Source organism: Marmota marmota, unplaced genomic scaffold (genome assembly GCF_001458135.2).
Source record: "Marmota marmota marmota unplaced genomic scaffold, marMar, whole genome shotgun sequence".
NCBI lineage: Eukaryota > Metazoa > Chordata > Mammalia > Rodentia > Sciuridae > Marmota > Marmota marmota.
Genome location: NW_026000255.1, coordinates 1,609,789 through 1,634,610, shown reverse-complemented (window position 1 = coordinate 1,634,610; position 24,822 = coordinate 1,609,789). Strand labels below are relative to the sequence as shown.

The 24,822-nt window shown below is 39.5% G+C and overlaps 1 protein-coding gene and 1 pseudogene across 1 annotated transcript; both read left to right on the top strand.

Annotated features, from left to right (window-relative positions):
- The first annotated feature begins 14,360 nt into the window (after window positions 1-14,360).
- LOC107159967 lies at window positions 14,361-14,983 on the top strand (annotated as a pseudogene).
- A 5,078-nt stretch (window positions 14,984-20,061) lies between these two features.
- Window positions 20,062-23,232, top strand: LOC107159980 (melanoma-associated antigen E1). Its single transcript, XM_015506618.2, has one exon. The coding sequence runs from the start codon at window positions 20,556-20,558 to the stop codon at window positions 22,638-22,640; it is 2,085 nt and encodes a 694-aa protein (XP_015362104.1). The 5' UTR covers window positions 20,062-20,555; the 3' UTR covers window positions 22,641-23,232.
- Window positions 23,233-24,822: the final 1,590 nt, after the last annotated feature.

Below are 24,822 nucleotides of genomic sequence, written 5' to 3'. Positions count from 1 at the left end.
ATATTACATATACCCAAAATACAATAGTAAGACAGACATACAATAGTAAGGAGACATAGAAAAATAAATATAAACGTTTGCATTCCAAAAGCAATCAAATGGAATGAAGAAAAATGTCAATAGCCTCAAGCAAATTCAAAACCTAAAGGTAATCCTTTGTGTCTCTTGGACCCACCCTCTGAGTTCAAGTCTCCACTTTGAGAATCACCCTTTTTCCTAGTAGTTTTACAATTTTCCCGCCTGTAGAATTTAAGAAGTACAATAACCTTTTTTGTTTCCTCTCATTTTTCTTTTTCAGAGAACTTGCAGTGTTTCTATCGCTCTAACTTTTAACACCCTTTACAACTTAATGGATATCCCATTCATGTCTTGGGTTTTCACCACACTAAACAAGAGATTCTTCTACAGATATATCCTGGATAATCTAATTTCTATTCTTCTGTATTAAATGGATGAGATTAACAAGTCACATGTCTAATATCTTCAAATACTGCATGTGAACAATTTGATGTTTTGATTTTTCAGAAGCACTAGCAAAAGACTATCCTCAACTAAATTTACAAGTTTATTGCCTGTGATTTTTGCTTTCTACATAACTGTAGGACACAAAAGGAAATGGAAAAAGAAGCAAAGCTGTCATTATAAAAAAAATGAACCAAAAAGATAGCAAAATATCTACAAGAATACAGAAAATAATTAACCAATGGCAATAGTAAATCCTTTCCTACCAGTAATCACTTTAAGTGTAAAGAATTTACCTTCCCAATCAAAAGAATGGAGTTAATGAATGTATTAAAAATGAGATGCAGGAGCCAGGGTTGCAGCTTAGTGGTGGAGCACTTGCCTAGCATGTGTGAGACACTGGGTTCCATTCTCAGCACCACATATTAATTAATTAATTAATTAATTGTCCATTGACAACTTTAATTTTTTTAAAAAATAAGATGCAGCTATATTCTCTGTACAAGCAACTCATTTTAGATATGAAAGCACATATAAGCTGAAAGTGAAAGTATGAAGATAATATTCTATGCAAATGATCAAAAAGAGAAAAATGGTGAACATATTTATATACAATAAACCAAGTCAGAAGCCAAGACAAACAACAACAGACCAAGAAAAAGGAGACAAAGTAGAAAATTATATAATAAAAGGGTCAGGTCAACAGAAAAATATATAGTAGTTATACATGCACCTAACAGCAGATATGAAGCAAATGTTGACAGAACTGATGGGAGAAATCAATAATAACACAGAGATAAAAGGAAATTTCAAGGCATTAGATATCTAAAACAACCTTCATAAAGAAAAACAGAGCTGAAGACCTCACAGATCTTGATTTCAAAACCTGTTACAAAGCTACAGAAATCAAAATAGTATAGTACTGGCATCAAAGGAAACATATAGACCAATGGGATTAAGTAAAAAATCTAGAAGTAAACTCTCATGTACATGATCAAATGATCTTTGACAACTGTGCCAAGGCTGCATAAACAGGGAAAAGATAGACTCTCAAATAAATAGTGATGGTAAAACTAGATGTCCATTTGAAAAATAATGAAGTTGGAATCTTGTCTTACACCATATGCAAAAATTAACTCAAAATGGATTAAAGATCTAAATATAAGATCTGGCTTTATAAAATCATAATGAAAAATCATATGGAAACATCTTCATGAAATTGTATTTAGTATTATTTTGCATATGATACTGAAAGCACAAGAAATAAAAGCACTGGTAAATAAATGAAATACATTGAACTTAAAGCTTCTTTTCATCACAGGATAGGATCAACAGAATGAAAAGGCAAACTATGAAAAAAAAGAGAAAAAACATTTGGAAATATCTGATAAGGAGTTAATACCCACATATAAAAAGAATTGCACCTGAATAACAACAAAAAGAGCAACAAATAACCTTACTTAAAAATGGACAAAGGGGGCTGGGATTGTGGCTCAGTGGCAGAGCACTTGCCTCGCATGTATGAGGCACTGGGTTTGATCCTCAGCACCATGTAAAAATAAATAAAATAAGTAAAGATATTGTGTCCATCTACAAATAAAAAATATTTTTTTAAAAAGTGGGTAAATGATGTACAAATGGCTAATAAGCACATTGAAAACAATGCTCAATGTCACTAATTATCAGGGAAACTAATGTCTTAGTCCATTAAGGTTGCTATAACCAAAAATCAAAATGGATTGGCTTGTAAACAGTGAAATTTATTTATCACAATCCTGGAGGCAAGGAAGGTCAAGATGAAGAAACCAGTAAATTTTGTTTCTAATGAGAACCTACTTCCTCAAGTCATCTTTTTGCTGTAATCTCACAGGTTTTCTGGAAGGGGTGAGAGATCTTTTTCTAGGGCCTTTTTTATAAGGTCACTGTGGCAGTGCCCTGCTCATAGTTACTCCATAACATATTTTTTTTTTTAGAGAGAGAGAGAGAGAGAGAGGGAATTTTTTAATATTAAATTTTAGTTTTCGGTAGACACAACATCTTTATTTTATTTTTATGTGGTGCTGAGGATCTAACCCAGTGCCCCGCACATGCCAGGCAAGCGCGCTACCACTTGAGCCACATCCCCAGCCCCTCCATAACACATTGAACAATAGTTCCCAGACTGTGCCTAAGCCTGCGTTACTCCATTTAATGAAGCAATAGTTTGCCATAAGCTATTTTCTTCCGAGTTTAAGTGCTGAGGTGGAATGACTTTACATCTTGTTCGTACAAGGAAACAACCACTATCTGCCTAACATAACCATAAGGCACAAACTGACAAATAAATAATGATGATAAAAATGACCACCTGTGAATTTATCAAATTGATCAGGAGCACATGGATGCATGGGCATAATATGTCAAGAGCTTTGTAATGTTTTGAACAACCAATATAAAATAAAAAAAAAAATCCTGTTGGAAAACCAGGCCCTTGAGTATATCAAACACACTAGACCACAGAATGAAGCAACCTCCTCATTTGAAGCCCATGAAAAAGAGAAGCACCCTGAGACTGGACACAATGGCACCCTGGCCCCATTGCCTGTTCATTTGTCATAAGCTTTGTCCAGAAAAAATCACTATAGCAATGAACCTATGAATCTTTTTCTTAGGTTTCAGCACAGCACCATTCCTCCTGCCTGTGATAACCATGCCCAGCCACTATAAGCTGACACTCCAAGTTGATATTCTAAAACTGTCATCAGGCCAGAACCAGGCCTAGAATAATTTCCTGCACTTTGACAACTCTATGACCTGACTCTACATTCCTCCATATTCTCTGCCTTTGTTCTCAGTTCATCCTCCTGAATTATTGTGGCTGTCTTTTTTAGCCTTTCTGTTTTAAATATCTTTGAGGTCCTTTTTCAATTCTTGAGTTTATATACTTAGTAGTGGGGTTTCTGGATCATATTGTAGTTGTACTTTTAATTTTTTGAGGAAGCTACTTCCTGTGTTCCATAGCAGCTGCAACATTTTACATTCTGCCCAACAGTGCATAAAGGCTTTCAGTATCTTCATATTTGCTCCAAACTCTATTTTCTCTTTCTGTTTTTATCCAACACTGATTTTCTGTTTACTTTTAAAAATATTTTTTATAATAGATGGACACAATATCTTTATTTTATTTTTATGTGGTGCTGAGGATCGAACCCAGTGCCTCATACGTGCTAGGCAAGTGCTCTACCAACTGAGCTATATCCCCAGCCCTCTGTTTACTTTTTATATCATACATATGTGAGGTGATATTGCGGTTTTGAATTGGTGAAATGGACTGAGATTTTATGTCTTTTCAAAATTGGTATGCTGAGATTCTAAGCCCCAAAGTAATGGTGTTAAGAGGTGAGATCTTTGGTAGATGATTTAGTATGAAGGCAGAGCTCTCATGAATGGGATTACTGACTAGCATAAGTGAGCTATGCCATTAACACAAAACAAATACTTTTGTGTCTTTCCACAGCATCAGATTTTATTGAACAACAACAAATTCACAGGCTTCCCCCCTTTCAGTGGTGGCAGTTTGCCAAATACTCACAAGTCATCTGATAGTCATAAAGTAGACAAATATGAATTTTTTTATTCTAATCTTAACTTCTAATATCTATAACACTTGAGTCATACATCACACTTTACACAAATGTATAACCATTTCACAATGTATATATTTACCAAACCACCATTTGTACACAATAATTATATACAATTATAATCAATTTAAAATATAAATAAGTTAGAATTTGTTGGACGCAAGTTCCAGAAATTTTGCTTTAGCAAGTTTAGGTAGGACCTGAGAATCTGCATTTATAAGAAACTCCCACATGACTCTGATGTAGCTGATCCAGAAACCACATTTTGAAAATCACTATGCTAGATTTCAGAGTCTCAAAGCTGGTTTTGTATCAGAAGCTACTTGGAAGCTTTTTAGAAAATACTGATTCCAAGGCACCGTTCTTAAAAGATTTTTTTCCTAAAATTCTAAAATGGCACCAGAAATGAACTCTAATGAACTCCAATGTCACAGTTAGGCACTTTTTCTACAGTGACCCAGCAGCACTTTGTATTTACCTCCACTGTAGCACCTGTGATACAATTGGAATGTAACTGTCCCTTCATTTGTTAGGCTCTACCTGCCCAAATGCTACAATATACACAGGGCTTCATGGATTCTGTTGGTTTCTTTGTTGGTTTTCTATATTTCCACCACCTAACTTTCTGCCATACATTGTGAGCTCAAAATGTCTGCCGTGGATTTACTGATTGCCTTATTGATAGATATAGAGATTGCTTTGAGAAGTTAAATGATCATCAATATTTGGAGATGTTGATGGTCAAATGCAGTTTAGTGAACTCTTCTCAGGCACAATATTGGATCCTCTTCTCTACTGACTCTACCCTCTCTCGATAGATGAACATACTTGTCCCATGATTTTAAACATCAAATATGCACTGATGGGCTGGGAATGTGGCTCAAGCGGTAGCGCGCTTGCCTGGCATGCGTGCGGCCCGGGTTGGATCCTCAGCACCACATACAAACAAAGATGTTGTGTCCGCCGATAACTAAAAATTAAATATTAAAATAACAAAAAAATTCTCTCTCTCACTCTCTCTCTCTTTAAAAAAAATATGCACTGATAATTCTCATATACATGTGTCTAACCCTGATTAACTAATGATTTCGCTGATTTGTAATAGCCTCCTAGTTGGCTGCTCACCATTTTCACATAACAATTAACAGACTTTGTCTATTGAGCATGTCCAAAATATAACCCTAGACTTTTCTCTCCAAATTTATTTCTTTCTGCATCTTTTTTTTTCTTTCTGCATCTTAATAAATGGCACCATTATCTAGTCAATTGCTCAGTCTAAAACCCTCTTACCTATCCTTTATTCCTCTATCCAATTCAGCAGCAAGTTTAGTAGGTCTAATTGCTAAATATGTTACAAAATTTTTCTTTACCTTTTCTGGACCACCTTTGTCATCGCTAGGCATCTTCATTTCTTATCTGTAATAGTCTCATACAGTTTTATTTCTTCCACAACTGACCCTTTGTAGTCTATTCCTTATTCAATTGCAAAGGTGAAGCATTTTAAACATTGTCATGCCATTCAAATGCTAAAAACTTTCAAGGGGCCTTTCACTACATCTGTAATAACAGCCAAATTCATTACCTTGACTACAAGGCACATGATGATCTGGCCACTGCTAGTCATTTATTTTGATCTGAAAATCACTCACACACGAACACCTCATTCCTATTGAATTTCTTGCCCCAAGAGATCACACATACTGCCCACTATAACTGAAGTCATATAGAGACATCTAAAACACTGCTATCACTGGGAACTGTCTCAAATTTATCCAAATATAAATAAGACTTTGTTCAGATGTCTGCATATATGAAAGGCAGTACAAATTCTGCTCAGTCTACAAGCTTCTTTAAAAAGAAAATGAAAATATCTTACTTGCCAAATTTGCATACCTTATACACAACACTGATAAACTGTGAGTGATTTGCTTATTTGTGATATGAAAGCCTTTATAATGAAGAGCCGTGATCACATTTCAATTTTCTCAAAACATGCAAACATGTTTAATGAGTTTTGTTTGTTTGTTATTTGTTTGTTTTGGGTACTGGGATTGGACCCAGGGGTGCTTAACCACTGGACCACATCCTCAGCCCTTTTTTACGTTTTATTTAGAGACAGGGTCTCACTGAATTGCTTAGGACCTTGCTAAGTTGCTGAGACTGGCTTTGAACCTGCAGTTCTTCTGCCTCAGCATCTTGAGCCACTGGGATTACAGACATGTACCACTGTGCTTAGTGCTTAATGAGAGTTTTGAATGAACGAAAATGGAATATCCTCCTTAAACATATGCCTAGAAGATGGCATAATTTTCCAAATCATAGAAAAGATGCCAAAACGTTGGCCAGCCATGCAATTGTTTTCAAAGTGTGAGAGAAGAATAATGTTCGCCTATTTAAAATATATTGAAGAAAAGAAAAGAGAAAATGATTCTAATAAAACAGAATTTCTTATGTTTTTTCTCCAAAACTGAAGTTCTTTGAAGAGGCTATAAGGAACCTTTCAAAGATAAACAGACACTAGTTAAATTAGGACAGACCCTAATCATTAATATTATTGCAATAGGTAAGAGGGTCCAGCATGAACTGAATACAACTTTATTTGTATAGAGGTGGCTAAACATTTTATAATGAAGGAATGAGGAGAGGGAACAAGAGGCACTTGAGCAGAGTCAAAGAAGTAAAAAATTACAACAGCAGGAATGGGCAGTTGGTTCATGTTAAATTCATCTGGGTTACTAACTGACACTTATTTAAGTTTAGGCTCCTGTCCTCTCACAGAGACTGAGATTCAGGGACTTAATCTTAAAGTACTGGCTGGAAGAAAAAAGTATGTTCTTTTTGGCACACTTGAGGTTTCTCAACATGTCACTTTAAGGGTGTGGGGAGAGGGCTGGGGCTGGGGCTCAGTGGCAGAGTTCTTGCCTCAGCACATGTGAGGCACTGAGTTCGATCTTAGCACCACATAAAAATAAACAAATAAAATAAAGGCATTCTACCCATCTACAATTACAAAAATATTTTTTTAAAAAAGAGTGTGAGGAGGAGTTAGAGTCATTCCAGAAATGCAAGAAAATATGTTAGTGTTTATTCAAGTCTTTATAAGCCAAGGTTTAGGCCTAGTCGTGAACATGCCTCAGAGGAGTCTGGCTAGAAGTTGGTCAAGAAGGGACTTTTTGTCAAAACTAAGAGAGAATCAATTGACTGTACCTGAGTTGTACAATATTATATGTTGCAACAAAAACTCAAGGCAAAAAAAAATAACTTTTATTTGGAGATAAGACTACTTTAAAAGTAAAGTTTAAATAATTTCTGAATTTTAAAATCACTTTCTGTAATAAAGAGAAATGTAACATATAATGGTGTCCAATGCACTTTAGAGTATTTAGAAATTACAGACATTTATATATGGAGAGCCTTTGCATATATAGAACCAGATTGGCTGACAAAACAAATATATAGGGGGAACATAATGGATGGAAATTTTTGGAAATCTACAAAGCAATTCTTATGAATCTAAAACCTATTACTAGCATGCAAAATATGTGCTCAATTGCTATTTTTGAGAGGATATTTAATTCTATGCCATAACTTAAGTCTGATGCCATGACTCAGTGCAAAGAGGGCTTGATAAGAGTAGAGCAGCAAGGCAAAGTGATTTTACATTTGATTGCATGCAGTTCTAAAACTACATTTTAAATAATGAATGTTCAAATGCTACAGAGAGTTTAGGAAAATTCATTTGGAAATTAAACACAGTGAACATATCCTACAATATTTTGGGACAGATTGAGAAATATTGGTGTTGTTTTTAAAGACAGATAAAATCAGATTCAGTATTCTTGCTGAATTTGTGCTATTTTTAGTGTTACATTTGTGTATTAAGAATAAAAACCAGAGTTGTGAACAAGTAGGCTATTCAACTGCATAAGCAAAGAAATGTCAAAAAAATAGTAAACAATATTGGAAAATGCAATAAATGTTTTAAAAATAATTATAATGTATGACATTTTTATCATTTGTCCCTTTATGGACACTTAGGGTTTTTTTCCATTTTTTTGGTGATTATTAGTAATGCAGCAATAAACATAGGAGCGCAGATGTATTTCCACATACTGATTTCATTTCCTTTGGAGATACACACACACACACACACACATACACACACAATAGCAGGATTGCTGGATCACATACTAGCAATATTTTAATGTTTTGAGGAATATCTAAATTGTTTTTCATAATAGATGTACTACTTTATATTCATACAAACAGTATGCATGCATTTGCTCTTTTCCTTGGTCCACTTTGATCCTATTAGAGAAGACATAGAGTAAGCAGGTATGGTAAAGTGGGAAATAAAGTCAAGCAAAATTAATAGAGAGGGGAATAAATCTTAGAAATGGAAGAGACAGGGACAGAGTTTTGTTCCCTTAGAGGGTGGATCAGGGAAGGCCTCTCTTGGTGATGGTTGAACAGCAATCAGAAGAGAAGGGAAATTATAGGGGAAGACTGTTCCAGGTCTAGTAATGAATACAAAGCTCCAGGGATGAAAGTTAACTTGCATTTTCAGATGGAACATAGAACTTACATGCTTCTCACTTCACTGTGCTCCAATCTCTGTTCTAAGCACTTGATATTTCTTTACATATTGAATACTGTCCACAAAGAGTGGTGGACAAACCTAGGGGTTGTTGTTATAATCAGCCTCATTTTACACAGCAGTAATCCAAGACAGAGTGCATTTAGGTCACCTGTTGGAGCTCACAGAGCCAGGGGTGGGCATTCAGGATGCAAACCATTGTTTGGCCCACATCCCACACCCTTATCCACCAACCTAACCTCTCACAACTTAGTTACCTTCCATGTCATTGATATAGGAAGAAAGGCCAGAAAGACACTTGGTTGGCCCAAATTCACACAGCAAGTCTGNGTGCTGCTATGAACATCGATGTAGCAGTGTCGACTGGGTAGTTTTTGATGGAGGTGGAATCCCTGAGACTCTCAGGGCCACTGTGCTCTCTTTTCTCCCTTTCAAATTTTGCCAGTAAAACACACACACACACACACACACACACACACACACACTACATAGAATAATTCCAAATGATTGAAGGAGACCAGAAATATAGGTGGTGCTAATTGAGACCAGTAAAGACCACATATTCCCCTTTGACATGCTTCCACCGACCAATAGGTAGGCAGGCCATTTCCTATCTGCAAACCTGTACCTCATTGACCCCTGAGCACCTCTTAGTGACTCCATTTCTGCCTGTTTTCACCTCACTGGAGTTTTGGTTATGTGTGATCTTCTACCTCCTGTTTATGTTGTTTAAACCCTAATTCTAAGATATGCAGTGAGGTCCAATTTCCTAGATGTTGGAGTCTCATAATCAATATCTCCACCACCTCCCCCTCTCCTTTTCACTAAACCTCCTTGAAAACTTCAGAGGAAGGCAACATATGGAATAATCACCACATTTTGCAGAGATCATAACATGTCTTGAAGCTTCTTGTCATGGTGTTTTTTAAACAGAGTATGTATGTTGAGAGAAGTTAAAAAAAGCTAGCCTGAAAATTGTAAGCCTTCTATTCACACTGTATGAGGTGATGTCACTTAGAACCATGAGAATTGCAGTGATCTTTCCAGCACCTACAGCAACACCAGCTGAGTTGGGAGCTGCTATGGTCTGAATGTGTCCCCCACAATTAAGAGTCTCCAACTTAATCTCTAGTGCAACAATATTAAGAGGTATAGCCTTTGAAAAATGATAATGGCATGGAAGCTCAGCTCTTGAGCTTGGATTATTGCCCTAATAAGTTGATGAAAGGACCTAGCCAGGTCTCCTTTTGATTTTCTGTCCTTTTCATGTAAAGATACAGCATTCTGCTGGGTACAGTGATGCACTGCTGTAATCCCAGTAACTCAGGAGGCTGAGGCAGGAGGATCATGAGTTCAAAGCCAGTCTCAGCAGATTAGCAAGGCACTTCGCAACTCAGTACAAAAAAGGGCTTGGGATGTTTCTCAGTAGTCAAGCACCCTGGGTTCAATCCCTGGTACCAAAAAAAAAAAAAAAGATACAGTATTCCCCCCTCTGGAAGAAGCAGCCTCTGAAGCACCATCGTGGAAACAGCAGCCCTTACCAGACACCAAACCTGGAGGCAGTTTGATCTTGGACCTCCCAACCTCTGAAAATGTGAGAAGTAAATTTCTATTCCTTATCAATTGCCTCATCTGTGGTACTTTTTGTAGCAGTTGTCATGATTTGGGTATGAGGTGCCCCACAATGATCCTGTGTTAATGCAGGAATGCTCTGAGGTGAAATGATTGGGTTGTAAGAGCTATAACCTAATCATTCCATCATAGTTTGAATAGACTTAACTGGTTGGTAACTATAAGCAGATGGGGGATGGCCGGAAGTGTCAAGTCACTGGAGGTATTCCCTGGAAGGGTTCATCTTCCCTATGCTTTTCACCCCACTCTGCTTCCTGGCCACCATGAGAGGAGCAGTGCTTCTATGCCATGATGTTCTGATTCACTGTGGGCCCAGAGCAATGGTGTTGGATGAAACTCTGAAACTGTGAGATAAAATAAACTTTTCTTCTTTTAAGTTGTTCTTGTCAGGTGTTTTGTTCACAGTAATGAAAAGCTGACTAATATAGCACAAACAGACTAGGACAGAATCTAAGTATCTACAAGTTGGAAACTATATTTTGCTAAATTTCTGTGAGTTTATGGTAACAACTGCTAGCAGGTCAAATCAGCTCTTATTAGAGCATTCAACCTCAAAGATGATGTGTAGGTTGTATACATCACCACTGATAATAATGGAAAAGTATAAGCACACTTCTCTCTTATCTCTCAGACAAATGTTCCTACTAACAAATTCCTCTGAAAGAAGACTGGCTCTTATTTCAACCTCTAAAACTATACTCAGTGTGAGGGAGTTAAATAGTTATGATTATTCTCTCCAAGAGAACATTAGACTGTGCTCACTCAGAAAATTCAAATACATGAATGAATCTGTTGAACTTTCTAAAACCACTGATATCCACTGTGAGGAGGCATCTATTAGATCCTACTCCTAATCCTAGGGGAGTAGAATCCTAATTCTGAGATTTAGAGGGAAGGTGCATGACTGTCCAAGAGAGAGTAACATAACATCAAATGTTTTCACTAATAAATAGTAATAATCTTGTGATTGGTCATGGGCCCTGGAGATTGCATCTTTCCTGGGGATTGTGGCCTTGGATTCTGTTTTTTGTCAAAATGAAGGAAAAAAAATCATCCTGGGCTATAACCTTTTTGAGGACACATTGTTGTTCTCTGTGTTTCTCATAGCACAGAGTACCTAGCACAGTAGTACATTTAAAGGATTGATCTTTATTTACTGAGTGCATGTTCCTGTACATGAAGTGCCTACAATGGATCATCAGGTGAACTGGGTCACAACTTTGAGATATCTTTGAAGGAAAATGTTTTCTTTTCCTGTGTTCTGTGTATCAGACATTGTGCTATCTACTGGTTTAAAGGTGGGGATTAAGAAAGAGGGGTATGAAAGTTGAAGTTTGCCATAAAGATTTTTTGCTATAAAGATTTCTTCATCAACTTACTGGGTTTATGCTACAATAAACCTATTACAGTGTGAAAAAATTGTAATTTGAAAGCATGCTCAATATATTTTGTCTACTGACCATCACAGCTTAACAACACAGTACACCATTATGTATTGTCTGTTTGTGATTTAATGGCTGACTGTGAGCTGAGATTTGCTGCTGCTGCTGCTGCTGCTGCCACCTCCCAGCCGCTCAAGGAAATATTGTATTATATATTTCTAGCCCAGCAAAAGATCAAAATTCAAAATTTAAAGTATGATTTCTACTGAATGAGTATTGCTTTTACACCAATCAGTTGAAAACTGAAATACAATTGAAATCATTGTAACAGATTACATAATTAAGACTCAGAGAGCATAGGTGTTTTATCTGAGCTCACACAGCTACTAAGTTCCTTGGCTCAAGTCTGAGCCTGATGCCCTTGGTTATGTTTCCTCTCTCCTACACTCCAAGATAATATCCCTATCTCCAATTTACTCCCTGAAATTAGACTCTTATTGGTCCCTTAGGGATTCATACCAAAAAGTTGCCATTCCTCTAAACCTTTAACCCACTGGGCACCAGTGAATATTTTTGTTTTTGTTGTTGTTTGGTTGTTTTTTGTTTGTTTTTTGGTTTTTTTGCTATGGAAACTAGGCCAGGAGTATCTCCCTTGTGACTATACCTAGTGGATAGGTCAGAAGAGATGGCTGGCTAAGGAATAATTGGAGCCCAAGTTAACCTAGACCTTTAAGTAAATAAAGGATCCAGGGATATTGTTGGGTGGTGGAGTGAGGGTGTTGGGGCTTCAAGATTTGTTTAGTGATGGAATTAGACTGTAGGAGGATGGGAACATAGTAGCAAAGAAGTACCAGAAATAGCTTAGTGACTTGATTTACAGAGGCTTCAAGGACTGAGTAAAGCAGAAAACTCTCTTGCCCTGGGCTTCCCTCCTCTATACAAGTGCCAGGGAGTAATTCTGCCTTGTCTAGAAGCTTTAGCACCTGAAGTAGGGCAGAGGGTGTCCTGACTTCCACAAAGGAGTCAGACCTGAGGAGACCCAGGGGAATCCTCTAAGCCTTTATAGCTGTAGTGTACGTTTGCTAGATTTTCTTGCCAAGGTCATTCCATTCACCATTAATATCTATTCTGAGCAACTTTCCTCTAGGATATGGTGGGATATACTGGTTGATTAGATCCAATTTTGCCACGTTCAAACCATCAGAATAAGGAGGCATAAAAGATAGCTGCATTGTTAAAGGCTAGATTGGTCTTCGGAATTATAATCCTGAGTGTAGAGTTAGTGGATTTCCTCCCTTTACACTGCACTTCTTTTAGCACCACCCTGTCCTTTTCTGTTCAGTTCCCCTGTTCAGGTTATGTACAAGATCCCTGACAGGTTTTGCATTCTGGCAAGGCCTTTAGACAGATTCTTACATGTAGAGTTTGCTATGGGTCCTCTGGGCTATTCCCACATGAACAGTTTATAACTAGAGGTAGAAATTATGCTTTATATGAAGCAGAAACTCAAGAAAGCAGAAAAAGCAAGACAAAGTTGGGCAGCTGTCGTGGGTGTTACAGTATATGAACAGAGTCTACTCTTGCTTTTCATGTGTCTTTTTTGCCTGCTGCTTTGGTTTAGATTATAAGAGCTGTAACCTGATAAGGAATTAATCCCCTCATATGGATTAACTGGGTGGTAACTGTAGGCAGGTAGTGTGTGGATGGAGGAAGTAGTTCACTGGGGGGTTTGCCTTTAGAAAATCTATTTTGTCCCTGGTAAGCAGAGCTCTCTCTGTGCTTCCTGCTTGCCATGTTCTGAGCTACTTTTTTCTGCTAACCATTCCACCATGATATTCTGCCTCACCTCAGCCCAGAGCTATGGAGTCTGCCAACCATGCACTGAACCTCTGAAATCATGAGCAGATATACTTTTCCTCTTAAGTTGTTCTTATCAGGTCTTTTAGTCACAGCAACAGAAAAGCTGACTAAAACACCTGCTTTACAGAGAAATATGTTAATGAATATGTTGAAACAGTACCACTTAGCTGTGGACTTCTACAATAAAGCTACTTTAGGTTTTATGTTTCATGATTATATACATGATAAAGACTACTTGATAAACACAATTGGACAATAGTTAAAGCAGTGAAAACAGATTTTATTCAGTAAATACTGACAGTACAGAAAATAGCTAAGCTTCATTCCAAATTACATAGAAGTAATTTGTGAGTTCTAAAGGTAGAATGAGGAAAGAGGGAGAGCAGGGACTCAGTAGACTTAATAGAAGTGAAAAACTACAGGGGGCTCACCAGCATATATGTCATAAGACCAGCTGAGATTGCTAGCTGGGTTCTATTCTTCCATAGACACTGGGACAGGAGGCCCTATCCTTCCTGATTATTGCATTTCAAGAGAATGGCTCTCAGGTCCTTTAGAAAGACATTTCTGAATAGTAAGATACACATATTCAAAAATATAAGCCTCTTTTGGTATATGCACTAAGAAAAGTAGGTCGGGGGCCTTATTACCTGGTGTTGGCTAGAAAAAAAACAGTATATTCTAGCAGCCTTAAGCTTTTTTAGGCAGGCATTTTAATGGGGAGCTGGTATCATGTTAGGGACATGACATTATGCTGCTAGAAGCTGTTCTGTAATTTAACAAGTCTTTTACTGCAAGAGTTTGATGGAGCTCTGCACTTCTCAAGACATTGAGCATATTGTAAGAAAAGAGCAAATGGAAAACTTAGAAATTCCAAACCTCAACACCAGTGGGGATTTCTCACCAAAAATGTACAGCTTCAAACCTTGGCAAGAAGATTCCTCCTGGTAACCAACTAGACAGGAACTAGAATTGCTAAGGCATAACCCAAACAGGAAAAAACTCCCCTCAAATTCCATTATAGGCTTAAAAGGACCAATAAATCTTGGCAACACATGCTTTCTGAAGTGCATTGTCCAGATCTTACCTTCACTCCAATACTGAGAGATATTCTTCCCTCTCAGAGGCACATATATGAAATGTTAAAATCAGAGTTGAGTTTGGTCTGTGAGATGTCTTCAGTCTTTTGGGAGTTGTATTTTGGAAACCCATTTCCTCACATTCCCTATAAGTTACTGCACCTGATATGGATACATGTTCATCATTTAGCAGAGAAGAGGCAACAGACTGCCTACAATTCCTTATTTTGGCTGCACAGGCATTGAAAATGTGATTATGTTGAGAAGGCAACTAATAATTTCAACCACTTTAACTGCATTATAAACCAAATATTCACAGGTGGCCTGCAGTCTGATGTCACCCTTTAAACCTATCAAAATGTTTCCATCACATTCTGGGACATCAGATCGTGCTTATCTGGGTTTTTTTTTTTAATGTTTTTAGTTATAGATGGACACAAAACATTTTTTAATTTATTTTTACGTGGTGCTGAGGATTGAACCCAGTGCCTCACAATGGGCTAGGCAAGTGATCTACCAATGAGCTACAACCCTGGCCCATGTGCTTATCTAGCTTTTCCTCCCTGATCCTGATCTGGCTGATCCTGCTCAGGATCCCTGGAAAGAAGAGCATCTCAAACAAGGAAAGACATATACCAATTAGAACTATGTCCACAGATTACCTGTGAAGATTCACAAGGCCTGAGTACCTCAGAAGCATGACCAAAATCAAATGCATATTCCTCACAATGAATAAATTACCCACTGTGGCCTGTTTTGATCTCATTTGAACACCTGATCAAACAGAGGCACAAAACCACTACCTACAACTCCTTTCTTCTGGAACTGGATATGATACCATATATGGCCTTAAGTAAAAAAGAGTAAGATGAACAGACAGTTGCAGCTGTAGACTAATACATAAAACAACAATAATAACTATTCCTTGTTTGTAATGACTAATTACCAAGGAACCTTGTGCAATGGCCACTATACCAGCTTCATCTGGCACCATAAAGACCAGTAGTTCAAGAGTAATGATACCATTATAACCAAGACTAATATTAAGGAGACGCTGGACAACGAGGGCATTTACTGTTCTATCACAAACTAGTCCTTAAACATGAGTAAATTTTACCCAGCTGATCATCAAAAAACTGTGAAAGAAAAAAATACACAGCCTTCTGAAGCTCTAAAAGACTTTCCTAAATGAAAGATGATGGCATTTATACTACAACAGCAAGTATCAAAATATGAATAACCTACTTATCATAGGCAGAGGAAATCACAGTAAGAAATGAACAGTGATAAGTGTCTACATGCTCTCAACTGGAAAAGAGACAAGAGGAGAAATAAGTTCTCAGCAGCCAAATCAAGAAGGAAGATTAAAAGAACTATCCTGATAGAGACAGCAGGAGGAAGAGAATTCTGACACTAGTATTATGGTCCATGAGATATAATTAATTGTGAGTATGGTAGGGATGACTTCATCACCATAAATAATTCCCATTAGTGCCTCAACTCCAGATAATAGATCATGTAATTGTTACCTATTTTATAGAAGAAAGGAAGAAAATCTAGGATAAATCAAGCCTGCCTTGTTTTAATGGAGGATACATGGATAAAACAACAGCAGAGTAATTTTCTACTATACTTTTTATTCATTTCATGTGTTAAATTCAGCATAAAGACTTACATAAGTAGGATCTAATTTTAGTTTTGATATAGCTAGGCATTGGTTACATGGGAATATATATTAATCTTTTTCCTTGTCTGTATGTTTGAGATTAATTCACAATAAAAATATTTCACCCTAAAAACAAACAAACTGCAAATGTAATCCTTTTTGCTTCATAATCATAGGAATGCACACACTATAAACTTCCTTGAAAGCCCCCAAATTTTGGAAATTGTAAAAAAAAAAAAGTCAATACCTGCATTGCAAAACAATTCATAAGAATCATCAATGGATTAGAAATGTGAGAAGTCCCCAAACTAGGTACAGTAGATGGGGCTAGACTCACTTTTTCCAGTAATCTAAGTAAACTCACAATGAGTGCAAAGGTTGTGGTAAATGGGGAGCTGATGCAAGAGTGCTCTATGCCCTGAAGAAGTACTTGCTTCACTGCCACAAACTGGTAGGCTTACCCAAAAGGAGGTCTTATAGGTTCTGGTTACAAAGAAAAATTCAGTTAGAGAATGAGCTTATAACACTGAATTCCCATAAAATCCTACCAGAGTTGAGAAGAAATTTTAAAGAATTATTATTATTCATTACAATAATATACATTATTATCCTCTGTGTATATATGATTATATGACCAGTGTGATTCTATATCATGGACAACCAGAAGTATGAGAAGTTATATTCCGTTTATGTATGATGTGTCAAAATGCATTCTACTGTCACATATAACTAATTAGAACCAAAAAAGAAGATAATTTTCAGTACTCTAGGCACATATAACTTCAAACTTCAAAAAAATAAATAAATAAAATGGAGAGGAGAACCAGAGTGGTTGGTGTGTGCTATTTGACTCCTAGAAGACTTCTATGCCCATCATATTCTGTTCTCACTCATTATAAAAGACAAAGTTCAGCCTGAATCAAGTGGAGCCTGTAGTATGCCACTGTCTGGGTATTTGAGTACAAACAGTATATGCTGTTTATCAATCATTTGTTGACCACACCCCTCCATGCTAGTTTCCTGAGTGGACATGGCCACTTCCCCTTGTGTCAGGCTAGGATCTTATCCTTCCTCTTTACTGGACTTCTTCCAACACATGGAAAAATCTCTTATCAACAACCTTTCCAGATATGAAAATGATAAGTTAGGAGAGAACACAAGGAAACAAAAGAGTAGGGCTCAAAGGACACCATGTTCTGCCTCATCCATATAATTATTGAATGAAAATACAGAATTATTTCCCCACAACCCACTGGGTTTTTCACCTGGGAAGTTGCAGACATGAGGGACTAAACACTGAGAGTTTTTTACTCAATTACTGTTCAAACTGAAGTAGAAGACTTACAATGTCCTCCAGAATCTCTGTCTCCTCTTCAATTGAAGCCTCCATAGCCTTGTTGTTAACATAGGCCAATATATATCAGAGAGTCAGTGAGTACCCCTTAGCTGTTTGTCATTAACCCTTAATCCAAAAGGCACTGTAGAATGCAGTGGAATCAAGAGCACTACTAGAGGTGTGGAGGATACATGGACATGTAAAAAAATCAGGCCCTCTCAGGTTTGGGGCTTGGCTATATTGTTCAGTTCGTCTATGAAGCAGGGATCCAAGTCAATGGGAAGAAATGACTGCCATGTTTAGGAAGATCCCAAGTATTTAACACTGATCCTTCCCCACACGGCTTTCCTTGCCCATCATTCCCCATCCCAACCACAATGAGTCACTAGCCTTAGCTGGAAGGCCATTTCTTTATTGAATCTGTTCTTTCCTGAAAATTTATTGAATTAGAACAGCACCAGCCCATTGCAAAACACTTGTAAGAGATCATAATATTAAATTCATTGTTGGAGTTTGTCTTCTGATTTACCCTACATGAACCTATAACATTTTGCCTGTTTCTCAAGAGAGAATCCCTTCCACCTATAGATCATGACTGCAAGACACTTCATTTAAAGTATCTCCAGAGAGAAATTAAAAAAAAAAAAAAAGACGGGAAGATAAGGCTAGAGAGATCAGACTTTTCTATTTCTACAGAGAAAAATCAAAGGAAGGGATATTAATGAACTTATCAAGGTTAAAGTACATGTAAGTGATTTAGAATGGGTCAAAACTCATGTTCCTAGGTCTGAATTCAATGCCTGTTTCTCCACAGGAGGCACCCACTTTCTACACAAGTGCAGATGTCTGGACTTCCCTGGGTACAATTTGGCTGCCAATTCTGCTTTCCCAGCGATACACATTGCCCTACCATAGAATTCATTCACCAGATGCAGCCATATTCTATTTCACAAACTCCAATGAAGGCCAAGAAATATCAAAGACTGTATATAGGCTAGACAGGGCTTCCCCAAGTGAGACTACAAACTGAGCCTCTGTTGAGCAAGCATTTAATCCCTTCCAGCCAAACAGGTAAAAACCATTCACTTGCCTTTTAAGAGTTCAGTTAAGAACACATGTAAGAACTTTTCCATCATGTATTCCTTCAACATGCATTTATTAAGTACCACATTCTCAACACTGCTTCAACACCTTGAGAGGCCTGCTATGTCTGTGCCTGCTATGTGAAAAAGGCTTTTCATTTACTATCTCATTTCATTCATACAATCCTATGAAGCCAGTACTTTACCTCCATCTTTCAGGTGAGAAAACAGCCTCAGAGAAGTAAAGTGACTTGAGCAAGCTAATACTTGCAATGACATGAGAAAAAAAAAATCAAAATGCTAGCTCTAGGGCCTGCCTCAGGGCAGTAAAAACTGGCTCAATGCCCTTTTGGACCAACCAAGATAAGCTTCAGGGAGAAAGACGCCTCTGAGCAGGCAGATGGAATTCAGATAGTTGGAGAAGAGAGAGAAGGTGATTTAGGCAGAGAAAACAAGTGAGCAAAGTTCAGAGTATGCTCTGAAAGAAGCAAAATAAATGAGGTACTCAGGGAGACTGGAGCCTGCAAACCTTGGAGCCAACCTGCACTCCCCTGCCTCCACCCCATTCTCCATTTCCTTCCAGCCTCCTAAGCCTTTCAGTGGTCACCCTCAAAATGCCTGTCTCCATCCCCATAGCAACAGCTTCAAGGATCACTTTCAAGCCTCTTGCTTCTTATTTTAATTGCTTCCTATGTGGTCTGCCAGGAGATAGGCTGCCCCTCCTTGAGGCTGCACAAATGGAGGTCTGATCCTCTTACTGCCCTGTTTAGTAACCCCTGAGAACGCAGAACACTGCAAAGGCTCTGCACCTTTTTCACACTACTGGCTTTGCACTCCTATGTCCTCTCATCGCCCAGCACTTTGGCCATAACATTATCCAGGTCCTAGATGAGCCTAAGAATTAATTAGATACGTATAGTATAAATGCTTTCTGAAAACAGGGAGAGTGAGTGAATGCGCTGCGTAGGACAGAACAGGAAAGGAGGGCTGAGGTCAACGGATTTCTTCCAAGAATACACCCCCACCTCTGTCCCGCACGCCTTCCATTCCCCGCCCCCCACCTCCTGCGGGCCTCCGTTGGGCATAGAGACTCACTCTTTCCCAAGACCCCAGTGGTAATAATTATAGAATATAAAGAATGATCTTCATTCCTTTCCCCCTTTCTCCTCCTCCCCCTCCCCAATTCCTTTTCCCCACCCCCACTCCCACTCTCAGATGCCCGCCTCCCATTCACTCCGCCAGCCCACGGAAACTGGCAATGCAGACCACCTCACTTCCGGTGCAGGAGTCAGCGGACGTGCTGGAAGTGGGGCGGGGCGAAGCCATCCAAGGGGAGCTCTCTGACTGGAGGATTCTGGGAAGGAAGTCCGGAGGGCCAGAGGCGGGCGCGGTTAGGCTGGAAGCTGCTGCGTGGGAGTTAACCACATAGCGGCTAACGGTGACATTTTTGTTGCCCGTGGCAGGAACAGCATTGTCAGCAGCTGTAGAGGCTACAGCAGCGGCGACGGCCACATCGGCGACGGCAGAGGTAGGGAAGGTAGGGGGCGGAGGTTGCTGTAGAGAAAGTAGGTACCTTAATGATAGAAGCCGCGGTGACAGCAGTGGGAGCCGTATCAGCTGAAGCGATAAGTTTCTGAGGCTACTCAGAAACTATTCCCTCCTGCTTTCCAGTCTGGTGTGATCTGTATGCACAGATCTCTTGAATTGCCTGCGTGAATTCCATCCCCCATTCCCAACGGGGCTGGAAACAAGCTGCAAGGACAAAATAGTGGGCCTCATCGAAACTCATACACTGTGGGAGAGAATTGAGGTGCCTACAGCCATATACAGGGCCTGATGTCTTCACAAGGCCCAGGGGCTTCCAGGACCTTCAGGGCCTCCCTTGGCCCAAGCACCTTGGGGATGTCAAACAACATGGAGACCCTTAGTCCTTATTCATTTTGCCCCAACAACTTGAGAGGCACAGGATGGAATCCTAACATGTTGTGGAGACTGAGTTCTTCACAAGGATTGAGCACCTCCTGGAGGGGCCCAACCGTCTGGAGGGGTCCCACAGCTTGGCAGAGACCAAATACTTGGGGGACCCCAACCTCTTGGCTAGACCCAACCACCTGGCAGGACCCCAGCACCTGGCAAGATCCCAGTGCCTCACTAGGTGTGAGCATTCGGCGAGGCCTGAGTACCTGGAGGGGCCCTAACCCATCAGAGATCCGGAGCCCTTGGAGAGGCCCCAGCACCTGGCAGGCCCCAAACAACTGGAGGGGCCCAAGTACCTGGAGAGGTGCAAGCACTTGGCGAGGCCCTAATGTTCCCAGAGGCCGTGGTAATCCACGGGTCCAGAGCCCATCTGAGACTCATAACACCATGTGGGTCCCAGGCACTTCCTGGGGCCCAAGTCCTTCAAGGGGTCGTGGCAACTTCCAAGGCTGCAGCAGCTCTCATGGCTGGAATAATTCTCATGACTGGAGCATTTCTCATGGCCAGAGTACTCCTAGGAGACCCAGTATCTCTGAGATTCCAAGTGTATCACAAGGGTTGGGTATGTCAGAGACTCCAGGTCCTTCCTGGGACCTGAGTACTTTGGAGACCTCAAACACCTCACAAGACCCAAGCAACTGGGAGGCCCCGAGCAATTCCAGTGGTCCAAACACAGGCTTTAGCACTTCAAGGGACCAAAGTACTTCTAATCATCTAAATATATCAAGTGTCCCTAGTACCTCAGAGATTACAGGCATCTCTGAAATTCCAAGAGCCTTGAAAGTTGAGATGGCTTCAAATGATCTCAATACCTTGAGGGCCCCAAGAGTTTCTAATGGCCCAAGGATCTATGAGGATCCCAATACATCGACATCTATGAACAGGTATGAGGCCCCAAGAAACTTAAAGGCTTCCAACATCATGGAGACCTCCAGTACTTTAAAGGACCCCAGAATCTCTGAGGCTCAAAGCACCTCTAAGGCCCCCAGCACTTCTGAGGTCCCAAGTACCTTGAAGGCTCTGAGCACCTTGAGTGTTCCAAGCACCACAGAGACGGTGAGTGCCTCAAAGACCCTAGACATCTCAGAGGTCCCGGCTGCCACAAAGGCCCTTACCACCTTGAAACCTCCAAGCATGCATGAGACCTCCACCACTTTAAAGACCCTAAGCACCTCAGAGGCCTCTAGCATGTTAAAGGCCTGGAGTACCTTGAAGGATCCAAGCACCTTCAGATCCCCCAGCACCTTAAATTCTCTGATTGCATCTGAGTCTCCCAGTACTCCAGAGGCCCCTGGAATCTCAAAGGAACCCAGCTCTTCAGAGATCCTTAGCTACTCAGAGGCCTCAAACATCTCTCAGAAACAAAGAATCTCAAAGGCTTGGGGTATGTTGAAGACCCAGAAAAACTCAAGATCCCCAAGCACTATCAAACGTGAGAAAAGTTTCAAAAAAGGTCTCCTAACTGTGATGTTAGGCATCATTTTCATGGTGGGCACCTGTGCTACAGAAAGCCTCATTTGGGAGGTTCTGCAAAAGTTAGGGGTGCAGCTGAAAAAGAAGTACAGAATATTTGGGAACCTAAAGAAGGTAATCACCCAAGAGTTTGTACAGCGTGGGTACCTGGAATATAAGCCAGTGAACAATGGTAGTCCACTGGAATATGCATTCTTCTGGGGACCTAAAGCCAACCGGGAAAACAGCAAAATGGAAATTTTACAATTTGTAGCCAAAGTTTATAACAGAGACCCCAGGGATTGGCCATCACAATATAGCGAAGCTGTGAAACAGGAGGAGGCCAGAGCCAGGATGAAAACCAAAGCACTGACTGATGTCCGAGTCCAAGCCCATGCCAGAGTTCAAATACCTGCAGGTGTTTGTGCAAGTTCCAATACCAATTTTGCTGGCACTTCCAGTGCTAATACCAGCAACAAGTCCTGCAGCTAGTAAAGGATAAGTCATAATGATCACTTGGTGACAAAGAGCAATCAGAAGTAAGAACATCAGATCAATGGGTATTAACAATTTTGAAGAGAAAAGGAGAGAAGGAAAAAAAACAGTGTATGGCATTAGTATTTGGGATTGTGTGAGTAACTTTAGGATTTAGGTATTATTTGAATATTGCTAAGTTTTGCCTCTTGTTTGAAGTTCACAGTATATGTCAATTAGATTTTTGTAATTTTTGTAATGGATCATAGTATTAAGTGTTCATAAGTTTTAAAGATTGGTTTTCCTATTGTTGTAGAGATATGCCATAAGTGTTGTAACTGCTTTAAAAAATGAGAAATTTTCATCATATACTGATATGAATTAAATATATAGTACTTAAAATGACGGATCTATAAATATTTGAATGGATTTACAAGTAAAATAGATGTATCCTAAATAAGGAAAACAATGACAACAAAACAAACACATTTATGTATATCCTTCTGTATTCTTTGTGTTTATTGTAAGGTTGAAATTTTCCATGATTTAGTTTTCCATGTGTTAATTACCACAGATTACAGAGAAAAATAAAAGCCTATTAACCAGTAAACTATGTTAATTTACTGACCACCTATCTGTTGTGTGAGGAATAAGTTCTGTGGATAACTCTTAGCACTCGGGGCCCAGATAACATGAAAGAAAAATATGTGAACTGGAAGTATGGTAAGTACTATCATAGAGACTCAGAATGAAGTGCCAAAAAATATGGAACATTATGAGAACACTCCTTAGTAATAGGATGGAAAAGAGGACATTATACTATGCTTAAATTATATGAAAAGAGGGGAAAGAGTGAAGGGGTGGTTGCAGGGGAAAAAACAGACAACCATATGCTACAAAAATAAAAATGAAGGGACTGTAAGAAAATTCTTTATAAGATGACAATCTGATTAGTGAAAGTAATACTAGAGATGGGAGAGCGTAACTATACAGGAACTGAAGCAGCAGGGACACTGGAAGAATGACAAGGTATACACTGAACTGTTAAGGGTCTATCAAAGGGAAAGCAGAGAACAAGAAATGAGGCAAAGGAAGAGGGAGCAAGAACCAGAGCCTCAAAGGTGGCTGTTATGGCTGAATTTAAACTAATGATAATAAAGTGACTAACAAAAAGGATGAACCTGGAATAATGTGGAGAAAAGCTCTAAAACAGCAGAGTTACTCGGATTTTAGAGGAAAACCTGTAGCATCTCTTAAAGGTAAACTTAAATTTCTCTCAGGTACTATAGTTTGGTGTGGTGCCCACATTGTTTAGAGTGTGTGTGTGTGTGTGTGTGTGTGTGTGTGTGTGTATGAGTGCTCAAGCACATCTCTCCAAGGGGTAAGGTAGAATTAGCATTTCCAAGTGACACCATGTCAGGATAGCCCATGGTGTACTAAGTCAAGAGGGATGGGGTATCTTCACACCCCCAGGAGATTTTGCACTCTCACCTGGTGAGCTCAAGGAGCTCAAAGCTCTTATCCATTCCACCACAGGGGCTTCTGAATCCTCAGCCTCACCCTACACCAAATCTGGGCTTGTGGGAATCACTTTGACCATTCTCACTAGCAACAGGCAGAGAACACTCCAGGAAATTCTGACCACCTCCAGAGCTTACAACTTTTATCACCAAGAACTAGACAGTGTGTGAACTAAGTTCCCCAATAGAGAGCATGGGTGTCAGGTGCCTAACCTAGGCTTGTGGGTCTCAGCATAGCAGTGGTCTTAAAACAGAGTAGCCAGGCAACCTGCAGTCTTGCCCTGCTTCCAGCTGAGTGCCAACTCAAGTCACTGGGTGCAGGGTAAAGGCTCAGGGACCCAGAGTTATGAGCCTTTGGAACCACGAGACTTCAAACAAAGGCAGTAGCTTTGAACCCTCAGCAGCTCCAAATTCATCCAGCAAGCAAGAAACTAGTGCGAGCCTTCTGTGTTTTCAGCAGTGTGAGAGAAACTGGGCACAGAAAATGAAAAGGCATGTTTCCCGCTCTGAGAGAGCCAAGTTTGCCAATGCATCCCCAGAGATACACAAGCTGGGAATCTGAGGTACAGGTTCCTACTTAATGACAGAGAGGCTGCAAACCTCAGATCCTAGACAAGACCCCAAGTCTGTTCTCTGAAATTCCAGAGGGCTTTCCTGTAGGTCATCCTGCTTTCTGCTTC